This window comes from Passer montanus, unplaced genomic scaffold (genome assembly GCF_014805655.1).
Source record: "Passer montanus isolate IOZ18808 unplaced genomic scaffold, ASM1480565v1 scaffold1, whole genome shotgun sequence".
Classification (NCBI taxonomy): domain Eukaryota; kingdom Metazoa; phylum Chordata; class Aves; order Passeriformes; family Passeridae; genus Passer; species Passer montanus.
In genome coordinates, this window is record NW_024356504.1 from 14,464,514 (window position 1) to 14,483,767 (window position 19,254).

Sequence of the window (19,254 nt, forward strand, 5' to 3'; positions counted from 1 at the left end):
ATTACACATTAATAAGAGCCAAAGCTGTCTATTATTACAGTCCAAGCTCGACTCCTTGGGGATTTTCCCCCTCTAAAAAAATTAATCATGCTAAAAAAAAAATTTCTTCTTTTAGACAAAAGACTCTCATTGTTAATCTTCTGATTTTCATGCTGCTGGTGGTAATGACTTGTATTCATGGGCAGTGCTTAAAGTGTGATTCACTGACAAATCAGTTAAATCACCTGATAATTCATTTTAAAATACTGCTCTGTATCATTTTTCTAGAATTGAAAAGAAGAAAGAAATTCTGAACTGAAAACTGTACTAATTTTTAAGGACCTCCTTCACCTTTAAGCCAAGAAATAAGAATTTTAAAACCAAGAGCTGTTGGCTGTTGAATTGATCCAGTACCCTCTGAGGGTCTGTTCAGTTTTGAAATGGTGTCCCTAAAGCTCTGTGAGTACGGATCGGAATGACTGAGGCTGGATGTCTGAAGGACACACGACCAAAATCCCTGCTAAAAACAGGTTTCACTGTGGAACGGGTGCCTCAGTGCTCCACAGATTTGAGTTCCATGTAGCTCCAAAGATGGAGAGTCTCCAAGTTCTTGTGGGTCCCTTTTTCTGTGTGAGCTCCATCATTGTGATCTTTATTATATTTTTCCCCATAACATCTAATTCAAATTCTGTTTGCTGAAACTCAGAGCTTTGAGTCTCACCCAATCACTGTGCCCTTCAAAGACAAACCTGGCTTCATCTTCTCTGTGAAGCAGATATACAGAAAACTTCAAAGTGATTCTATATACTCAAGTATTTGGTTTGCAAAAACCCTTCTAATGAGTGAATCATTTTCATCAAACCAGTCATTGCATTTGGCCTGTGTAGCAGTAGAGCATGAATAGTCTCTGAAATATACAAAAACATCCAGCAAGATAAAAATGCAGACAAACTGCAGAAACATGCCAACAAAGAATGAAATTAAGTATTAGCATTAAAAAAAATTATATTAGCTCCAGAAAGGTAATTAACTATACTTATTTCTACAGAAACTCTTGCAATAAAATCTCATCCTTGTTCAAATGCAGTCACTGATTCTTTCAGCTATATTTTTCTAGAAATGCCTAGGGAAAAAATAAATTAACTAATTTACTATAAATATAGAAATGAGAGCTTAGTGCTATTTGTCTCTGGACATGAAGATTTCTCTCCCAACTGAAAATCAGTAAATAAAAAAAGCTTTTTCAACATCATGTTTCAGACAGGAGTACTGTAAGATGCAATGAAATGTGGCCTATAAACTCACACAGAACATTTACAAATCAAAGAAAATATTATGCATGCGTCAATACCTTTTTCTATACTTTTTGTCAATACCTTTCCCCTGATTCTTATACAGAAGCCTATGAAAACACAACACACCAGAGATGATGTACTCTCCAGAGATGCAGATCATGGATGGGAACCTTCAAATAGGAGGATTAACTGGAATTATGTGGCTACTCCCTTGGCATTACAAAGATGGCAAGCACTGACTGCATTTTCTGAAGCCTGCTCTGAAGCCACAGCAATGAAGAAACTCACTGCACACCCTTGGGAGCAACAATTAATTCTACTCAGGTAAACTAATCTATTTTATGTGCAGTCATTGACAAAAACGTCAGAAGCTGTTATCAGGAGACATCTCTTTGTGATGACTCTACACTTGTGACTTGCTCAAAATAAGACCTGCATAACATGACATTTCTCTGGCCATGAATGCAAATAAGAAAGGATGTCTAGAGGGGAACACAATTCTAGTTACATGAGCATCAGCGTTAACCAGTAAGCTGAAACCATCAAACACATCTCACCATGTACCCTTTAAGCAGCTCCCTACTGTAATAAAGGACACAGTTTTCAGGTAAAACCAAAGTCGATTATTGTTTCAGGAATTGAGCTGCCAGTCCAGAAAACCTATCTCTAAGATCCTTACCAATCTGAAAATCTTTGATTTTCTGCAGATATGTATTTAGGCATTAGTGGCAAAGTTGTCACACAACATCACACACAGACTAGCTTTCACTTAAGACTTCTGCTATGAAAGGAATAACCCTGATTAACACATCCCAGTGAGGGCACTGCAGGAAATATACTGGTTCCTATTTTCAGTGATAAATACACCATCAGGACTTCCTACAAGCTGTTTCAGAAGAAAAAGAAAAATAAGCACCTTGCCATCCTCTGGTACTGCTAACTTTATAATTTTGGTGTGGGTGTGCCATTAACCTGCAGCTGAATTAAGAAGCAACTGTAGTGTCAGTATTTAAAGTACAACTCTTCCAACTGCTACAACTTCTCTAACTACTAAAAAACAACCCACCTTCAATCAAATAGTTGAAAGGTCTTTCTCTTCCCAATGAAAGGACTGCTGTTATTTTAAAAGGTGAATGTAAGCTCTATTCAGTTACGAAGACTGTAGTAGATTTTTTTTTTAAATACAAGAAAGAAAAACAGAATGCAACTTAGCAGTTCTCCTGTCTGCATCCTGACACATAAAATGCTACCTTTTTTACAAATAAGTACTTGAATGCCACAGATTATCCTTTTCTGCAATGAAATTTTATATTTCTTATGTTCTAGCAGAGGGAAAAAAAAATTCATCATTAAATGACAAAATTATACCAAAAACCCCTTAGAACCACTAAATAATTTTAAGGCAGAATTTACTATTTACATAACCAAAGTGCAATACAGCAAGCCATTAAAAACATGCCTGCAATGTTCAATATATTAAGCTACCTAAAAGGCTCTAAAGCACAAAAAGGATTATCCAGAAGAAAAAGATAATATGCAAAGTATGTTTTTATTTATAGTGGCTTCTACCTCTCCTTTAAATGGGTGACTGCACTACATTCTGTTTAACTACAGAGCAGATCACAAAGAATAAAAGCAAATTGCTCAAAATTTCAGGACCTTCCAACCATGTACTGCAGTTATCTCCAGCACAGCTACCAAGTGGACATATTTAAGCACTCTTTCTATTTAAACCATCTTCAAGGGTAATCACTATACTTATTTTTGCCTTAAAGCTTTCCTACATGGTAAAATTTAACACCATAACAAAGCAGTCAAATGTTTCACAGTTTCTGTATTATAATGTATTGTACAATTGTACAATTTTTTTACTGCATCTTAATACATCTTAATAGCTGAGATTTACCCTGCCAACTCAAAATATTTTTTCAATAAATAATTTCTTATGGGTCTAATGAATAATCCATGTAAAAAAGCTAGCTAGCTTAGAGGTCTGGAAATTCTGGAGAAAAACAGCTAAGCAGGCTTTAACAGGCCATATCACAATTCAGTATACTGCTAAACACACTCCTGAAATTACATCCAAAAGGACCAAAGGTCTTATGAATACCCAGTACCTCACTTAAGCACCTCTGCAAATCTTTCTTTGAAAAGGAATGTGACATTAGTGGCTATTTGGCAGATCAAGTTTACCCTGCCACAACCTTCAAATCATCCTTTAGGAGATAAAGGGCCCCGTCCATCTTGTGCTTTGTTTTTAAGACACCTTTGGATTACATATATCCCTGCATAGCTGTTCCAGGAGGGAAATACCATACAAACCAATGATAATTTCATTGCATTTTCAGACTTAGGCCATGCAAGACAGTGCTTGACCTGTGCCTGGAGTTCTTTTTCATCTCTGAGGAAAGTCAGTGCACACAGCCTTCTCTCAGCTTTCAGATTACAAATACTACCTGCTTATTCCACCCTGAATTCACCTGTACTTTCTTTCACAAGCAGTAAGAAATGACCTTTGGTCCACTTCAGTCTGAATTCACCTGTACTTTCTTTCACAAACAAGCAGTAAGAAATGACCTTTGGTCCACTTCAGGCCACAAAGATCCTGAGAGTGAGAAGCTGAGGTTCACTCTGAATGAGGCAGTCAGTGATTACCAAGGGGTCTTCTGTTAAAAACACCTGAGGAGTTGCTCAGGTCCTCAGTGTAGCTGTCTAGCACCTTCTCACCCAAACACAGCTACCTGAGACTTTTAATTGGGGAAGGCAAGTATTAACAGGGGAATTACAAATGACAGCTTCCTTGACTGAGTGGCACTACAAGCTAATGCGCAAATTCCAGAGCAACTAACATTGCACTAGAAATTTATTGCATTGCATTTACACAAATGGATTGCATTTACTGAACTCTGAAGGTGCTACTGATATAATTAAGATAGACAAAAGTCATTTACCATCTTTGAAGTCAGCATTTTTCTTCCTCACCAGAATTCGGAAATCTTCTGCTGGGTTAACACTGCCTACCTACAAAAAGCACAAAACCAATTCAATTGTCTTCCAATATCCACCTCTTTCTTCTTGTCAGGCAACAAGAATCTTTAAATTTTTTTTTATTTTAATGTGAAAACAAACTGTGTACTTCTCCACATTCAGACTCAAAAATGCAAGTCTTATAAAGTGTACTAATGCACAGTACTCCTGGCAAAGGCTGGCTATGACATGAGCAAGATGAACTCATTCTGCTGCACTGTTACAAGTTGGCCACTTCTCTGGTGCTGAGAGGACAGAAGCACAATAATTCAGGTTATCTGCTAGTTCAGCTTTGAGATCTTCTGTAGCACAGAACTCTTAGACCTCCCTAATCTCAGCAGATGCTCAGTAAGGAGTGTGAGCTCCCAGGCACATGGGTACAGAACCAGCACTTTGCCACTCCAATAGGACCTAAAAATTAAAAGCTTGCACTTAAATCATCTAGGCTTTCTGGCAGACTCTGACATCTTAAAGCCAAAGCTCTAAATGGGCATGCAAATGCAGAAACCTTTCAAAGGAACTAAAACCAGGTCAAATATAAATAAACACTGAAAAACGGATGCATTAACTTGAGGGGAAAAAAACCAACAACCTACATTGCTTAAAATTTCCCATCAGCAATCATAATTCTCCTACTTTTTTATGCTTTGTTGTTAAAATAATTCATGGACTTTACAATAAGTTTGCTTGGTCTCACTGTATTTCTCTAAGATCTCACAATGCCACATTTCAGGAAATACCAAAATTATATTAGAAGTGCAGAACACTGAAATATTTTTAGATTTGAAATATTTTTATAAGTATCAATAATACTTTTTTTCAAAATTAACCTCAACGAACAGCACATCTGAAAATAAGAGAAGTTAGTTAAATATTAATTATTTTTTATAATAGGAAAACATCAAATAAAGGAAGGTGCACAGTTACGATACAAGTTTCATCTAGCCACAAAATTGTAAGTTAGATCTAGTAGCAAGATGAAGGCAAATTTCTCATTTAGACCCCCAATTAATGCAGAGAACAATGTCTAAAATCACAGCACTACTTTTGATTAAATACAAAGAGGCAACTTCTATGTTGCCGAAGATATGAAAGACAGCAAGAACAAATTCAACCACTGAGCTCCAATTCTGTTTTCTTCAAATCCTCAGGCTTTTCTTTTAGTGTTCTAAACACCAGGAGAGAATTTTGTCCTAAAATATCCACGACTGATGGAAACTTGTGTTAACACATGCCTAAGGGCAGAGAAAGTTGTCTTCACAATCTCTAGCAGAGTCTCAAATGTACAAGTAGACAGTATTTCAGTCATGTTTCAGCTAGAAACTCTCCTTTTATGAGGAATTCTGTATATTCACTACAATACACTTATAGAATTAATCTTCCCCTTTGATAATCAGATTTGTAAAAACATGCTTACAGAGGTGATATTGCCTTCAGCAAGTTTCATAAGGCTAAAGCTCTCTTCCTCATCTTCAATTTTTGGTTTCTTAAGGCTGGGTTCATCTTCACTGCAAATGAGAAGGGTAAAAATGAATATAAACACTTGAAGACAATTGTCCTGCCTATTAACTAGGGAGTCAAATTAATGAAATCTACACTGAACTAAACTTGATTACATAACTGTTCCAAAATCAACACTTAACCATGCCTTATTTTCCCCTTAGGCTGCACAAACCAGACAGTATAAACAGATCAAACTTCATCTTCACATACAGCAAAGGCATCACTTGTTGAAGGTATGAGATTATTACTGCTTATTTCAGGTGTGAATTTCCTTATATAGACCTTCTTCATCTTTCTAAATACAGAATATCTCCAAGCACTTTCTTTGGAACCTCTGTGTTGAGTTAGCCTTGATAATTTACAGTATATAACATGACATTTGGTATTTTCACTAGAGTTTTTTTCTAAACATGAAATGTCAGTGAAAATGTACCATTTTAGTAAGACATTAATTTACTGTTCAATCACTACCTGCTAGAGCCTGTCTTGGAGTTTATAGCTAATACAAACATATTTACACAGTGGCTTTTGAGTCTAATGACCACTATTCTCCATCAGCACATGAGAGCTCTGTAAACTTCCACCTTGTATTTGTTAAAACCTGCTAGACAAACGCCAGTTAAGCAGATCAGAACTCTCTTAGGATGTTTTAAGCTACATCTCAAAATGTTTTCAAAAGACTAATTTTACTTTTTAAAAGCTAATTGTGATTTTGGGCTACTTTCTTGCTTTGTCCTTACAGGTAAGATAGAGCAAGGTGTACATTCAAACTAGGAACTTAATTCTAACATGTAACATGCTACACTTTAGAGCACATCTCAGCAACAGAGTAAAATCCAGACAATCACAAAAGGGGAGGAAAATCAGACGCTGTCAGGCTACTGACACAGACAAATTGATTTTCATTTAAGAATGACTGAAAGCTACTCAGCAACCCAAAGGACAGGATTTGTGTTCAAGGAATCCCAAAACAAAGTACCAAGTTTTTCTGAAAAATTCTATTACTGTGAAAAGAAGAAACTGCTTGATGATATAGGGACAATGTTAGAGATCCTGGACTAGGAGCCACTTTTCATTCTGCAAGATTAGAACTGATTGCAAAAACTGCATTGCACTTTACAGAAGCAATCAACTATTAGAAAGAACTTGTGGAGTCTTCCTTTTTGCTTTCTGTAGCACACTCCCTTCCCTACTTTACAACCATTGTCTATCTCACTTTGTTTCAGCAATCTTCTCTTTCCTTTACTTAATTTTGTCACTACCAAAATGAAATCCCTTCTCCTCAGCAACTCCTGTCATTCAGCATAACCTTACTTATCACTCCAGGAGAAATGATGACTTTAGCTATGCCTAAGGACAAGGATAGGATACCTCTGCTTCATTCTCAACTCTGATGACTTTCTGACTAACCTTGAACAAGTTGCTTGATTGTTTTGAACAACCAGTGTGTCTCACTGTAAAGGGAGAAACTGATACTTAGCAAAACCAGAGAGTTTAGAAGCTCCACTAGAACAAAAAAATCTTGTATATTAACATGGTTTGATGAAAGGTGTAAAGAACAACAAAAATTCTCTTTTAGAATATTTTCCTCCAGAAGTATATGGCAATCAATTTTCTTCTTTTTCTTCCTGCATTATTTTTACTGATTCAAAATTCTTTGGGATTGGAGGAAAGAGAAAATAAATGATGATGCTGCATTTAACAGCCTAGGACCAAATCTACACTTGTCATTAATCAGTGCAGCACAGCAGAAACTAATGAATCCATAGCCATTTATACCAGCCAAGGAGCTGACATTTAGAATATGCACTGATTAGCAGTATTTTTAAACTGCAAAACGTGCAATTACTATTTGAGAAAAATTAATAAAATACAAGATTAATTTAAAACACCCACTTCTACATTAATATAGAAGCCTTTCACATCCTACAAAGCTGGATGAGATAACAGCCTCTCCACAGCCAACTTAAGAAGGAAAAAGTAAAATGTTTTCTATATTACTGGATTTAAAAAAAAAAAAACTACACAGATCTTAAGCAAAAGTGATACAAGTGAATACTGAAATCTGTATTAAGATATCATGCCTACAATTATGCTGCTTTAGTCCCATTAGACCATAAAAAGTAACAGAGAAGAATGTGGTCAATATGATGACAGGAGATACAAATCAATTTTAGAAAACAAAAATAATGGTTAAGACCTCTTTTAAACAACTTTTTCCAAACACTGAAGTGCAAACTATATCTTAGTATCAATAAGTTGAATCTCATAGAACCATAGCATTTAGAATCACAGAGTGGTTTGTGTTAAAGATCACCCACTTCCTACACCCCTGCCATGGGCAGGGACACCTCCCACTGAACCAGGCTGCCCAAAGCCCCATCCAGCCTGGCCTTGGACACTGCCAGGAAGGAACACCCACAACCTCTCTGGGAAGCCTGTGCAAGTGCCTCTGTTATTTAATATTTTCCTTCATCATTGTTGCAGAGTGATGCACTTTTCTTTATCTAGTGACTAAATGATATCGTCTCAGCTTTTACCCAAACACAGAACAAAAACATACAGTTAAGACTGCTGTTGTAGCAATGATAAAATACTACCAGTCCCATTCATTATTACAGCAACACCATTTTTCTGCAATTTAAAAAAAATTTCAACTATCATTCATTCTTCTTTGCATAGTTGAGTCTGTATCCTTTCGCTTCCTTTACAGCTTTTTAAAAAAAATCATTTTAATGCCCAACATCAATTTCTATCTAAATTTCTTTTATAGCTTCTTTTATCACCCCTCTAAAGGAAACCAGTTTTTCAACAAAACAGATTTCCTTCTTGCTTGTCAGATGCTTTTGGGAAGATAGATTTTAAAGCAACTAACAGTAATGGGTCCCTGCTTTTTGTTTAAATTCTCTCTCTAGCTTGTTTGAGCCCAATTTTTTGTCTTTTATTTCTAAAATGGCTCTACCACTTTTTAAGATATACATATAAATATACATATGTACAAAAACCCAGAGAAACTGGGGCATGGAGTAAGGAAAGGAGAATTTCATCAGTATGAATTCACAGACACACCAAGGCAACAGGAACACACTGAAATCAGCAACAACAACAAAAAAGCCAGGTATTTTCCAGTCTGTAGAGAGGAATGCAGTCATTAGCCTCAAGCAGCAAAGTGAGGAGTCCTGTGCCATGTCTTCCCAAAGAGAAGATGCTGAGGAGGCTCTACCCAACCAAGAGTAAAGGACTGAGCTAAGCAAGAGCTCAAAACACATCAAAGACATCATTCCTAGTGCTGAAAGGTCTGAACCAAAAATGACAAAATGAAGGGAGAAGGAGCCAACTGAGAACACTCCAACATCTCAGGGACCCACTAGTTATATTGTAGATTTCAAGAAATTAATTTCTCAGAAGCAGATTTTGTTTATGCAAATTGATTTGGCTGGGGTGACAGTACAACTGCAGTATCAATTTAGCATTTATTCTTCCTATCTGCATCACAAATAAACTAAACACAGTATATTCTTTAACAACAAAAATACCCTGTCTTAAAACTGTTCAAACAATAGCTGTTCCAGGAATAGTCTATACCAGCTTGATTTTTTTGGAGACAACCACATTAATTGCACAGCAGATAATAATGAAACTGCTTTTCTTTTGATATTCAAAATGAAAGCTACACAATTACCTAAAGCAAGCATGCTGAGAAGGAAGGCTCAACTTTATGGCTAATTTAAAGCACCAAGGCATTTATTCTAAACTAAATTAGACCCCCTTTAGTGTTATTTGAGTTCCTTCATAACCACCTCTAGGACAAACTGTCTGACCAGGAGACAAGAAGCAATGCAACAGGTTGCCCAGAAAGGATGCACAAACCCTGAAGGTTTTCAAGGTCAGACTGTATGAATCCCTCCTGAGATCTCACAGGTGGTCTTTGAGCAACAGGTTAACCAAGAAGCCCCCAGTGGTCCATTCCAATCTGATGGATTTTGTGATTCTGTGACAGCAAATACAGATATGAGGAGCTTGCATGAGTAGGTACAGGCTCCCCAGACATGAGGAACTCACTGGTTCCTAGTGTATCTTACACTGCAACAGTATGACGGAACTGTCTCACTTGCAGTGTAAGATACACTAGGAACTCACTGGTTCCTAGTGTATCTTACACTGCAACAGTATGACCACCACTATTCACAAAACACTCCAGACATTCTGTGGCACCACAATATTCTTTATCCATCAGCATATTTTCCAGTGTGTAACTCATTGATTTTCTGTTCAAAAGATTCTGAGCCTGATTCATCCAGCAAAAACAACCTGAAGTGTAAAAAAAAAAAGTTTCAGAAAAATCCATAATACATCTCTAACGTACTTGTCTTTGAAGATGTCTTGTGCAGTCTTCTCTTCTTTTTTCTTGCCAACTTCCTTTAGGGGAAAAAGTGCTTTTACTCTTTCCAGAGGAGCCTGACACCTTTCTCTTACCACACAAGGCATATCCAGCATTTCTAAAAGGTGCTGCTCTATTGGTGGCAGTGGCTTATCAGAGTGAAAAGCCTTGTGCTGCAAACACTGCAAGAAACAAAACACTCTGAGCAAAGTAGAACTTTCAATTATATTAAAAACTTTTAATGTAATGCCTGTACACCATATGGTAACTGCAAAATATCTTCCATATTAAACATACTACCTTTGTGTTGCTGAAAAATATTCTGTCTCATAATGGACTGAAAGTTTATGATCAACTGTTTAAGGAGATTATTAATGATATTAAACAAGAATACTGGTGCAGATGAGTGTTCCCACACTCACTGGAATGAGTGCTATGAAAATTATTAGAAAAATCCCAGGAATGAAACACTCATCTGCAACTGTTCATATTTTTAGCTTCACTCTACCTTTAAAAAGCAGTTCTCTTATAAAACAGTCCCACAGGCAAGATTTCTATACACTTCAAAATTAAGTAAACGAGATCTATCCCAACCACACATTCCAGTTATTGTAACAGTTTAATGTCCCTCAAAGAAAATATTTCTTCTTGGTCAATTAAACTCAGTATAGATACAGGAGGAATGTTCACAAGCTTAAGAGAGAATGCAAATAGAAAGAGAGACTATTAAATGTGCACAGGTGAGGCACAGAATATATGTATGTTTGGAACCTAGCTTTGAAAGGAGAAGGCAATGAAGGGGCCTGACAGATGCACAAAGCTGGAACAGATGGTGAGAGCTACAGAGAAGGATTTCTCACCCAAGTGTAGAGTCAGTGCACACAGCCACAGAGTCAAGCAGACGGGGAGAGATGAGGTTAATGAGGCAGGCTACAGAAATTCCATGGAGGGTTTTGAAAACAAAGTAAGTATCTCTACAATTTTGTGAAGTGTGAGATAGCAATAAAGAGGTATGTGCATTTACAAATACACACACAGATACCAGTGCATGCACACAAACACATCAAAACATGTGATATACAAAGGAGACAATTTTTTTTCCATGCCCATTGTACTGAGTGCATTAGACACCCATGTGAAGGTACCTACTCTGTAAACTAGGAATACAGCAGAGATTTGCTCCCCTCTTGGCTGTCAGACATGACATTAATTTAAAATACAAAATCAAAGCAAATAAAAGCTCCTATTTGTACTGGAAATATGCCAAAACAGAAAATCTAGACAATATGTGACACATCAATACTGATATGTTTTCAGGCTGCCATTAAGATTCCAGTCCGTATTAGAACATATTGCCAAAGGAGGCAGTTGCACAAGGCTACTGATTTGGAAACACTTGTAATGATTTAAGGCACAATTATTTTGAAAGGGAGTAAAAATGTTGCTGGAAGCTGCAGCAATAGCTCTTGTGATACAAAAAAAAAAAAGAAAAAAGAAAAAAGAAAAGATAATTGAATTAAATTCACAAATCAAAAAAACCTAAGTCCCCTGTTATGCCTGTGTGTTTCAGGCTTTTGTAACTGACATCTTAATGTGTGCAGCTGCAGGAGCTGAGCAGACTGAGTGGCCACAGCATCCACTTGTACCTGTTTTTAAAGTAGATGACTACATCTGAAACTGAGATGGCAGATACTGTCAAAACTCACATGCTAAATGGACACTAAGTTAAACAGACAACCTGGAGTTTCTAAACCAACACCATCCCTCTTAACCTTGCTTCCCCCCTTCCTTCTGTGTCCAGCAAGAGTCACTCCTACCCTCACAGCTAGAAGAAACTCACACTGCCACTGCCTTGCAGTCACTGTTGTATTCATGCATGCTGTCACCAAGCTCCTCATTGCTCTTCCTAATTTCTTACATTTCCACTTCTAGAGACACAGCCAGCTTTCAGGAACAGGGGCCATACCAAGATAAGTCAATGGATACTGGTGGAACTGGGCTTCACACCACTAATTCTGTGATAAGCAGTGACATATATGCACCAACAGACCAACAGGTCCATCTCTCTAGAGAGCCACCATTGTTGAACAATTTGTTTATTTGGCTAACAAATAAAATGCACTGCATTCCCTGAATGTCTTAGGTGCTACAAATCCCTGAATTTAAGATGGACAACTTAAACAATAATATTGGAAGTCTACCACTACAAAAGCTACAGAAGTTCACCTAGTTTTTTTCTGGAAGCAAGGAATAAAAGTTGAAAGTCTGGATATAGGATATTCCTCATCTTCCACTCCAGCAAGCATTAACGACTACTTCTCACCCACTCTGTCATTTCCTGATGCCTACCACTACTTCCAGAGATATAATTTAGCTTGATGTTTTTGTTTAAATTCTGGCTCTTGTCACTTATCATTCTTCATGAAGCAACAAAGCAAGGAAATGAAGTAGGAGTTCATCCTTTTCTTCAGAGTTATTTTTCAAAACCATTTATAGGTTCTATTCAGCCTAATCCACTTACTGGGTACAGTCAAAAGATGATGCAGAATTTTTCTTCACAGTTCTTAAGGAACCAGCAGTGCCATTTTGCCTAAGAGCAAAATACTAAGAACCTGGAACATCTTTGCAGCAACAGTGGCCAAAAGAAAGTACTAAGGGGACTGACAGTTTAGGGCTTTCTGAACAGCAAGGACAGAAATTGTATCCTACTCCATACATTCACTCAAATGCTTTTTCTACCAGTAACACTCAACCTTACAAAATCCTATTATCCTCTATGGAAACTGGCAAGTTAGTCTCTTCCAGCAACAACTGACTCAAGTGCTGGAACCCTAGCATCACACTGTTTCAGAAGACAAATAGCACACCTGAAAAAAAAAAATAATCTTTCACCAGTAGGTGACATGCACTAAACTAAAAGAATGCAAAACTCTATCTAGCAATATAACAGAGGAAATTCTATCCCCCAAGTAATTCATTTACAAGTAATGCCCAAGTTTTGTACTATCCAAGCTTAACAGCCCTTCCTAAAATAAGAGTTGTGCAGAGGTCAGTTCATTTTAAGTTCCTGCCCTGCAATAACCTCCAACTGATCAAATCTTGCACTCAGTTACACACTGTCTTGTCAATATGACTGGCAGAACTTGATGAGACCTCTGAGTTCTTCAGGTGTCAATCAGAGTAGGGTTGAATACAGTGGGCTTACATGTGTTTCTGAAACACACACTGACCTTCAGATCCTTTGGTTATTTTAGCAACACTGAGGTAGCAAGGTTTGGGAAGCTAGGGTAAATTTTCTTAATTTAAAAAAACATCTTCTTCCTACTTGTAAACCGAAATAAATCATGTGGAATTGCTGAGATATGAACATGATTGCTACAATACCATTTTTGGTCAATTTTCAGAGCAGAGCCACACATTCAATGTATCTCCATGGATCTGTATACAGTACAATTCTGCAGTTGCTTAAATTGCAACATAATTTTCTTTATTTTTGAATTTGCTGCGTCGTTTTTTAAACACTTGAATTCCAATGTATAATTAAGTCTCTCATCCTCACAGTTGCAATGAAAGTCTTCGTGATATGAAAGGAATGCAAATCAAAATGGAGACAGCTTGATATAATAACTGCAGGAAGTGTGAACTGTTCTGCTGGCTCGTGAAGTGCATCAGCTTAGACACCCCAACAGAATATTTTAAATGTCAACAATGTTAATAACCATTTATTAGTGATCCAGTTCACCTCAGACTGACCTGGTTTGGAACACTGCTAGATGCAACACTGCACAGAAAAGTGATGGGACACAGAATGAGAAGCTGAAGATATCCCAATTTTCAGCCAATTTTTCTCTGTCCAAAAGCGGAAGACTGAATCTATGTCCACAATAGAGTGTTGAGAGGCAAGTTTTAACTTGCCTAGTATATGTGCCTGTGAATATCACTGATGCTGTTGTAGACACCTGAGCACAGGTGTAATTTCCCTTGCTTCCTGGAAACTCGAAATTTTTGAGATAAATCTATGTCAGGGACAACACAGAAATCATTGGTTACCACATACTTTAATGCCAGAGATTTATATCTGCATTTTCACAATGTAGATCTTTCCAATGTGAATCAAAGAAAGACAGAAAGGTGAAAAGTCTTAAGAAAAAAAACTTTTTAAAAAATACCATATAGTTCATCTCACCTGATATAATCTTTGAAAATGAGGGTTTGGAATTTTGCTGGGCTTAAATAGGTCCTCAAAAGTTTCTCCATCTTCTTGAACCAAATTCATCGAATCAATCAGTGAGTCAACAGCAGATAACTGATCCACTAAGGCAGCAATTACATACAAAGGAAGATTAAATACACTTGCAGACGGATGGATTTCTTGAAACCATTTATAAATGAAGATTGGCTTCACAATGCAAGATTTTCACTAAGTCATTACATGGCACAGAACACACTGCAGCTATGGATGTGCCAATAAAGAATAAGGATAATGGACACAATAATAAACCCCTGCTTTATTTAAGGACTACAGTGTAAAGTCATAAAGCCTTCTTCTTTTCCCCCAAGACCTCAATTATTGCTGCCTTTCTGCTTTAGCTTTTCTCCTTTTTCAAAATGTTTTCATTTGCAACAGAAGGTTTATAGGCCACTTAGAAAATAAGGAGAACAGTTGGTTTGCAAAACTAAATGGCATAATATAAATTTTTAAAGTTATGATTGCAAATTAACACAGTTCACAATAGCCAGCTACTGCTTTGGTAAGACAGGTTTTAGATTTGTTATCAAACTGCTGGTTACAGGCAAGAAAACAGAAACTGCTATAGAAACAAACCAGCATGCTAAATATACCCTGATGTGCAGGTGCCCATTCAATGCATCTCATAACAAATGAAAGAAGCGGGAGTGGATTTTTAAACTACAGCCACTTAAGACTCATTGCTGTGCAAAACTCTCAGAACAGCAAGTCAAGTTTTGTGTAGCTGCATGTTCTCCAAAGATGCCATCCATCTCAGCCTGGACACCAATAAGCACAAGCTTTAATAACACTCCACAGAAAATACTGTCTTTGCCTTTGTACATTATATTAACAGGCCATACTGCAAATGGCTACAGGACCAGCTTTGCACCAACAGAGCAGCTGCCTCTGTTCTAATTCTAGCTAGCTAATCACACACTGTAGATCCCACAAGGTTTGGCCATTTACGCCCACAAATGAGTTCAAAGATCAAAGGATGCAGAGGTCTAATCGTAGCTCTCCATCACAGGATCCTGTGAGACTCTCAGTGCTGTAACCTGAGCCAGAAGTCATTTAACAGACAGCTGAAACACTGCCTGCAAACTTAGTTCTGCTCAGCCTGCACCTGAAGTGCCAAAGCTTTAATACACATTTACACTTCAAGATGACATCACCATAATGGATGCCCAAATACCTGGGTGTTTTCCTAAGCCAAGATAACAACAGGACTTATGCTTTCATTGGTGAGCCAAATATTCTAACTATTTTAGAGCATCTTAGAAGACAACAAGCAGGTTACTTGACCAGCAAATGTCTTACCTGTAGGAAGGCATTTTTTACTGTTTTTCAAGGATGAAAATACATATTGTCTTAGGTCTTCCATATAGGGTAGCTGCACATAGATGAGACACTGTGCAAGAGGAAAGAAAAAACAACTGAGCCTGAAGAAAAAAAAAATCTGTATTCCCAGAGTGCCATATCAGAGCAATATGAAACCTAAGAAAAATATGAAGATGTAATGTTTGTGCACATCAACACACTTAAGAGATGTACAGAGCAACACAATTTAAATCAGAACAAAACACAGCATTATATCCTATAGTGATGGCTACACTCAATTTTTCTGCTCGTGGAATAAAGACCTCCCCACCCATTTTCTCATGCAGAGTTCCAATTATCCATGCTTTAAATATCCAATATATTGGCGCTTTTGGAGATTTTATCACAGCTTACTGTACTCCAAAGTCAAAAGATGGAATTGGTTTTTTTAACATTTCTCTGCCTCATTTTTTTTATTCCATTACCTCCTCCAGTTCATACCACCCTAAATAATTCCTCTCCATCTTTTGTGTTTATTCCCTTCAAAAGTCTGAAGATTGTTGTGTCCGCCCCCACCTCCGTCACTGCTCAGCCATGCTATACATATTTAGCTCTTTCAATAGTCTCTCGTAAGAAAGATCAGAGGAAACATACGCTGCTAAAGTTCTGACATACTGTGTTGCTTCTGGGTCTCTCTGCAGAAGGGTAGGAGAGAAGAATTACCTCATATGCATCCTTAATACACGGAAAAGCTACTCCAATTTGTGGATAGCATCTTCTATCATAAGCATAGCGCACTACAGCCACCACTTTCAACTCATCCAGGGCACGAACAAGTGCAGAAAAAGCAACTGCTGCATTCTGGAGGGAAAAAAGAAGTCTAAAAAATCATGCAAGTTCTTAATCATGAAATACATCTTTCACAGGGAATTCAACAGCATTGATTTAGTCAAGACTAGTCTCCATTTCAGCTATAACTTTAACACAAGCATTTTTTCATGTTCATAAATCAAAGAAGCAGAAAGGTCAAATCTCATCATGATGGTGGATCCACTCAAAGCTGAGCCAACTTTAGATTCAGCACATTCCACCTTTTTCACCAGGTGTGAAGAACTCTCAGAGATTTTGCATGAGATAGTGAAAGGGAGCAAAGCCCCTTAAAGGAACACATTAGAGCTCCACAGTGAGCTTTTTACCTCCAGTGCTTTGAAGGTCTGTTCTAAATAACACAGTGACAGGGCACACTGCTGCTCTGCATGAGAATCAATTTCAGCACCAATTTCGGGTTCCTCATAACCTTGCTCAAACACAGTATCTACCCGTTTTTCATTATTCATGAGATACTGTATTCATTTGGGTTTTAACGCAACCTCTTTTTAACCTACTGGGAAATAAGACATTTCTGTAAGCTGCATTAGAAATATTTATTAACACAGAAAGACAGGACAAACTCAAGCATCACTACTATTCTTTTTTTTGTTCTGCAGCAAAATATGTTCAGCATTAAACTGCAGTTTACCTTACCTCATCACCTTTTGCTGCAAAGACCTTCAGAGCTTGGTTGCCCATGTAGTAATGCCTCTGGATCTGCAGATTCAAATGGTCAAGAGTTAGCCTGACCTAAAGAAAAGGTCACTAATACAACTAGACCAATTAAATTACAAAACAACTAGCATTACTCAAGTCAGAAGTCACCAAATTTAATTACAGTGCATAGAGGTTAAAGCCCTGTATTTGTCTTATATCTCCATTTATCACCTAATGAATATGCAGTCATATTGGGTAGGATATTCTCATAGCTTCCTAATGATGGGCAGGAACAAAAGACAGTGCTACTGCCAGCTGTTACCAGTCTGAATTATACTTCAGTAATTCAAAAGTCATTGTGGAAAACTACAGTAGTTAATACAAGACCTAAACCTAACAGTTATTATATCTACATTATTAAATTTTCCTAGCAAAGATACATCAAAAAAGGAGCTGCAAAAAGTTGCATCCTTAATTAATAAAGCTACTGCAACATCAACCCAGCAAAGAAGCATTTCTGTTAGCAGAGTTTATTCTATTCATGAACATGGCTGATACCAAAACAAAAGGAAAAAATAGTTTCATCAAGGAGCATCACTGGAATAGTTGGAGCTACAGCAGCTCACACACACAGAAAGCTTCCAATCACAGACCTGTCACAAAGATCACACACTACTATGGACACTGATTGAAATAACCTCTCTTTGATAAAGAAAAAACTCTTTGAATTACAGTCTCAGAACTAAATTCATTATATCTTTGATTTTTCTTTCATTCATTTAATCTTTTTATTTTATCTGCTTTATTTAGCAAATTACCATAAGGCTGTTGAAGTCAGTGACATCCTGCACCAGAACAGATTTGTTTAGTGTATTCCAGAACAATTCTTCAGCTCAGATTATTCTACCTGCAATCTTTCTTTCCTGTTCCGTCTCTAAATGCTCAGGAAATTTTATGTTCAGTATAATATAAATAACTAGATGTGTGTATCACTACACATTTTTTTGTTTGCAAAAGGAATTGTTCCTTTGTAATATTTGCAGGTATTATTTCTTGATTTACATGGCATGGCTTATAAATTAAAAATCAAAGTTTAAGCGGCCTCTGATCTTCTTTCCTGAGGGATGCGAACAACTCAGGAAAAGAATATAAGATGCTTCTATTCCTTATTTAATTATGTATTTGGAGCTGTTCCAGATTTTTTAGTCAATAATGAATCATCTTTCCATCAAAGTTTTTTAAAGAAATAATTTAATATAAAACATTTAAATAGTGTCAGTTTTATCATTCCAAACAATAAAATTACGAGGCAAAAACTAAAATAACACACAGGTCTTGAAAATTCCAGCTGTTGTTAAAAATTCCTGATATCATTATCTAGTCACTGTAATTTTAATCCTGCAAGCACGCCTCAATAATTTTATTCCACTGAGGGGATGTGCAGCTACTACTGGGCATAACTACTCACACTCCCAGCTACAGGACCAGAGCACACTTTAAGATATAATTTCTGTTTGTTATGAAATCCAGAGACAAGAGAAGTACATAATAAAAACTAATTAAAAGCAATCAATATTTGGTACATTGAAAAATTTTAAAAACAACTTGTTAATTATTTAATGCATATTTTTGTGATTCAAAAAATATTCCTAAAATTAACTGTAACCCTACAATTATTAACTATGTATTTGAAGTATTACCACACTATCTGACCAATGACAGGAAAATAAAAATTCATCTGAAATAACAGTTTGCTCACAGGAACACTATATTCCTCATCTGCTTTCCTCTTAGACTGACTTTATTTGAAAATGGAAACTAAGTTGAAATAGGAAGCTAACCTCCAGCATAAGAAAACTCTGCACACAGTGAAATACATCTTGCAGAACTAAATGACAATAGTAAGACTCAGCTGGAAGCTAATAATGTATGGGGAGATCCAAGAAATTGTTCATTGGAACACAGGATTCAGACACATTTCACTTATTAGATCA

General features: G+C 36.9%; 1 protein-coding gene across 1 annotated transcript in view; it reads right to left on the reverse strand.

Moving 5' to 3' along the window:
* The window catches only part of XRCC5 (X-ray repair cross complementing 5), a 48,825-nt gene that overhangs the window by 11,905 nt on the left and 17,666 nt on the right, over positions 1-19,254 (reverse strand). The window contains exons 10-16 of the mRNA XM_039701189.1: positions 17,258-17,320; positions 16,457-16,594; positions 15,734-15,824; positions 14,372-14,499; positions 10,171-10,367; positions 5,719-5,809; positions 4,226-4,295 (exon numbers count right to left, since the gene is read on the reverse strand). Of these exons, the coding sequence (XP_039557123.1) occupies positions 4,226-4,295; positions 5,719-5,809; positions 10,171-10,367; positions 14,372-14,499; positions 15,734-15,824; positions 16,457-16,594; positions 17,258-17,320 (778 nt within the window). The remainder of the gene's footprint in view (positions 1-4,225; positions 4,296-5,718; positions 5,810-10,170; positions 10,368-14,371; positions 14,500-15,733; positions 15,825-16,456; positions 16,595-17,257; positions 17,321-19,254) is intronic.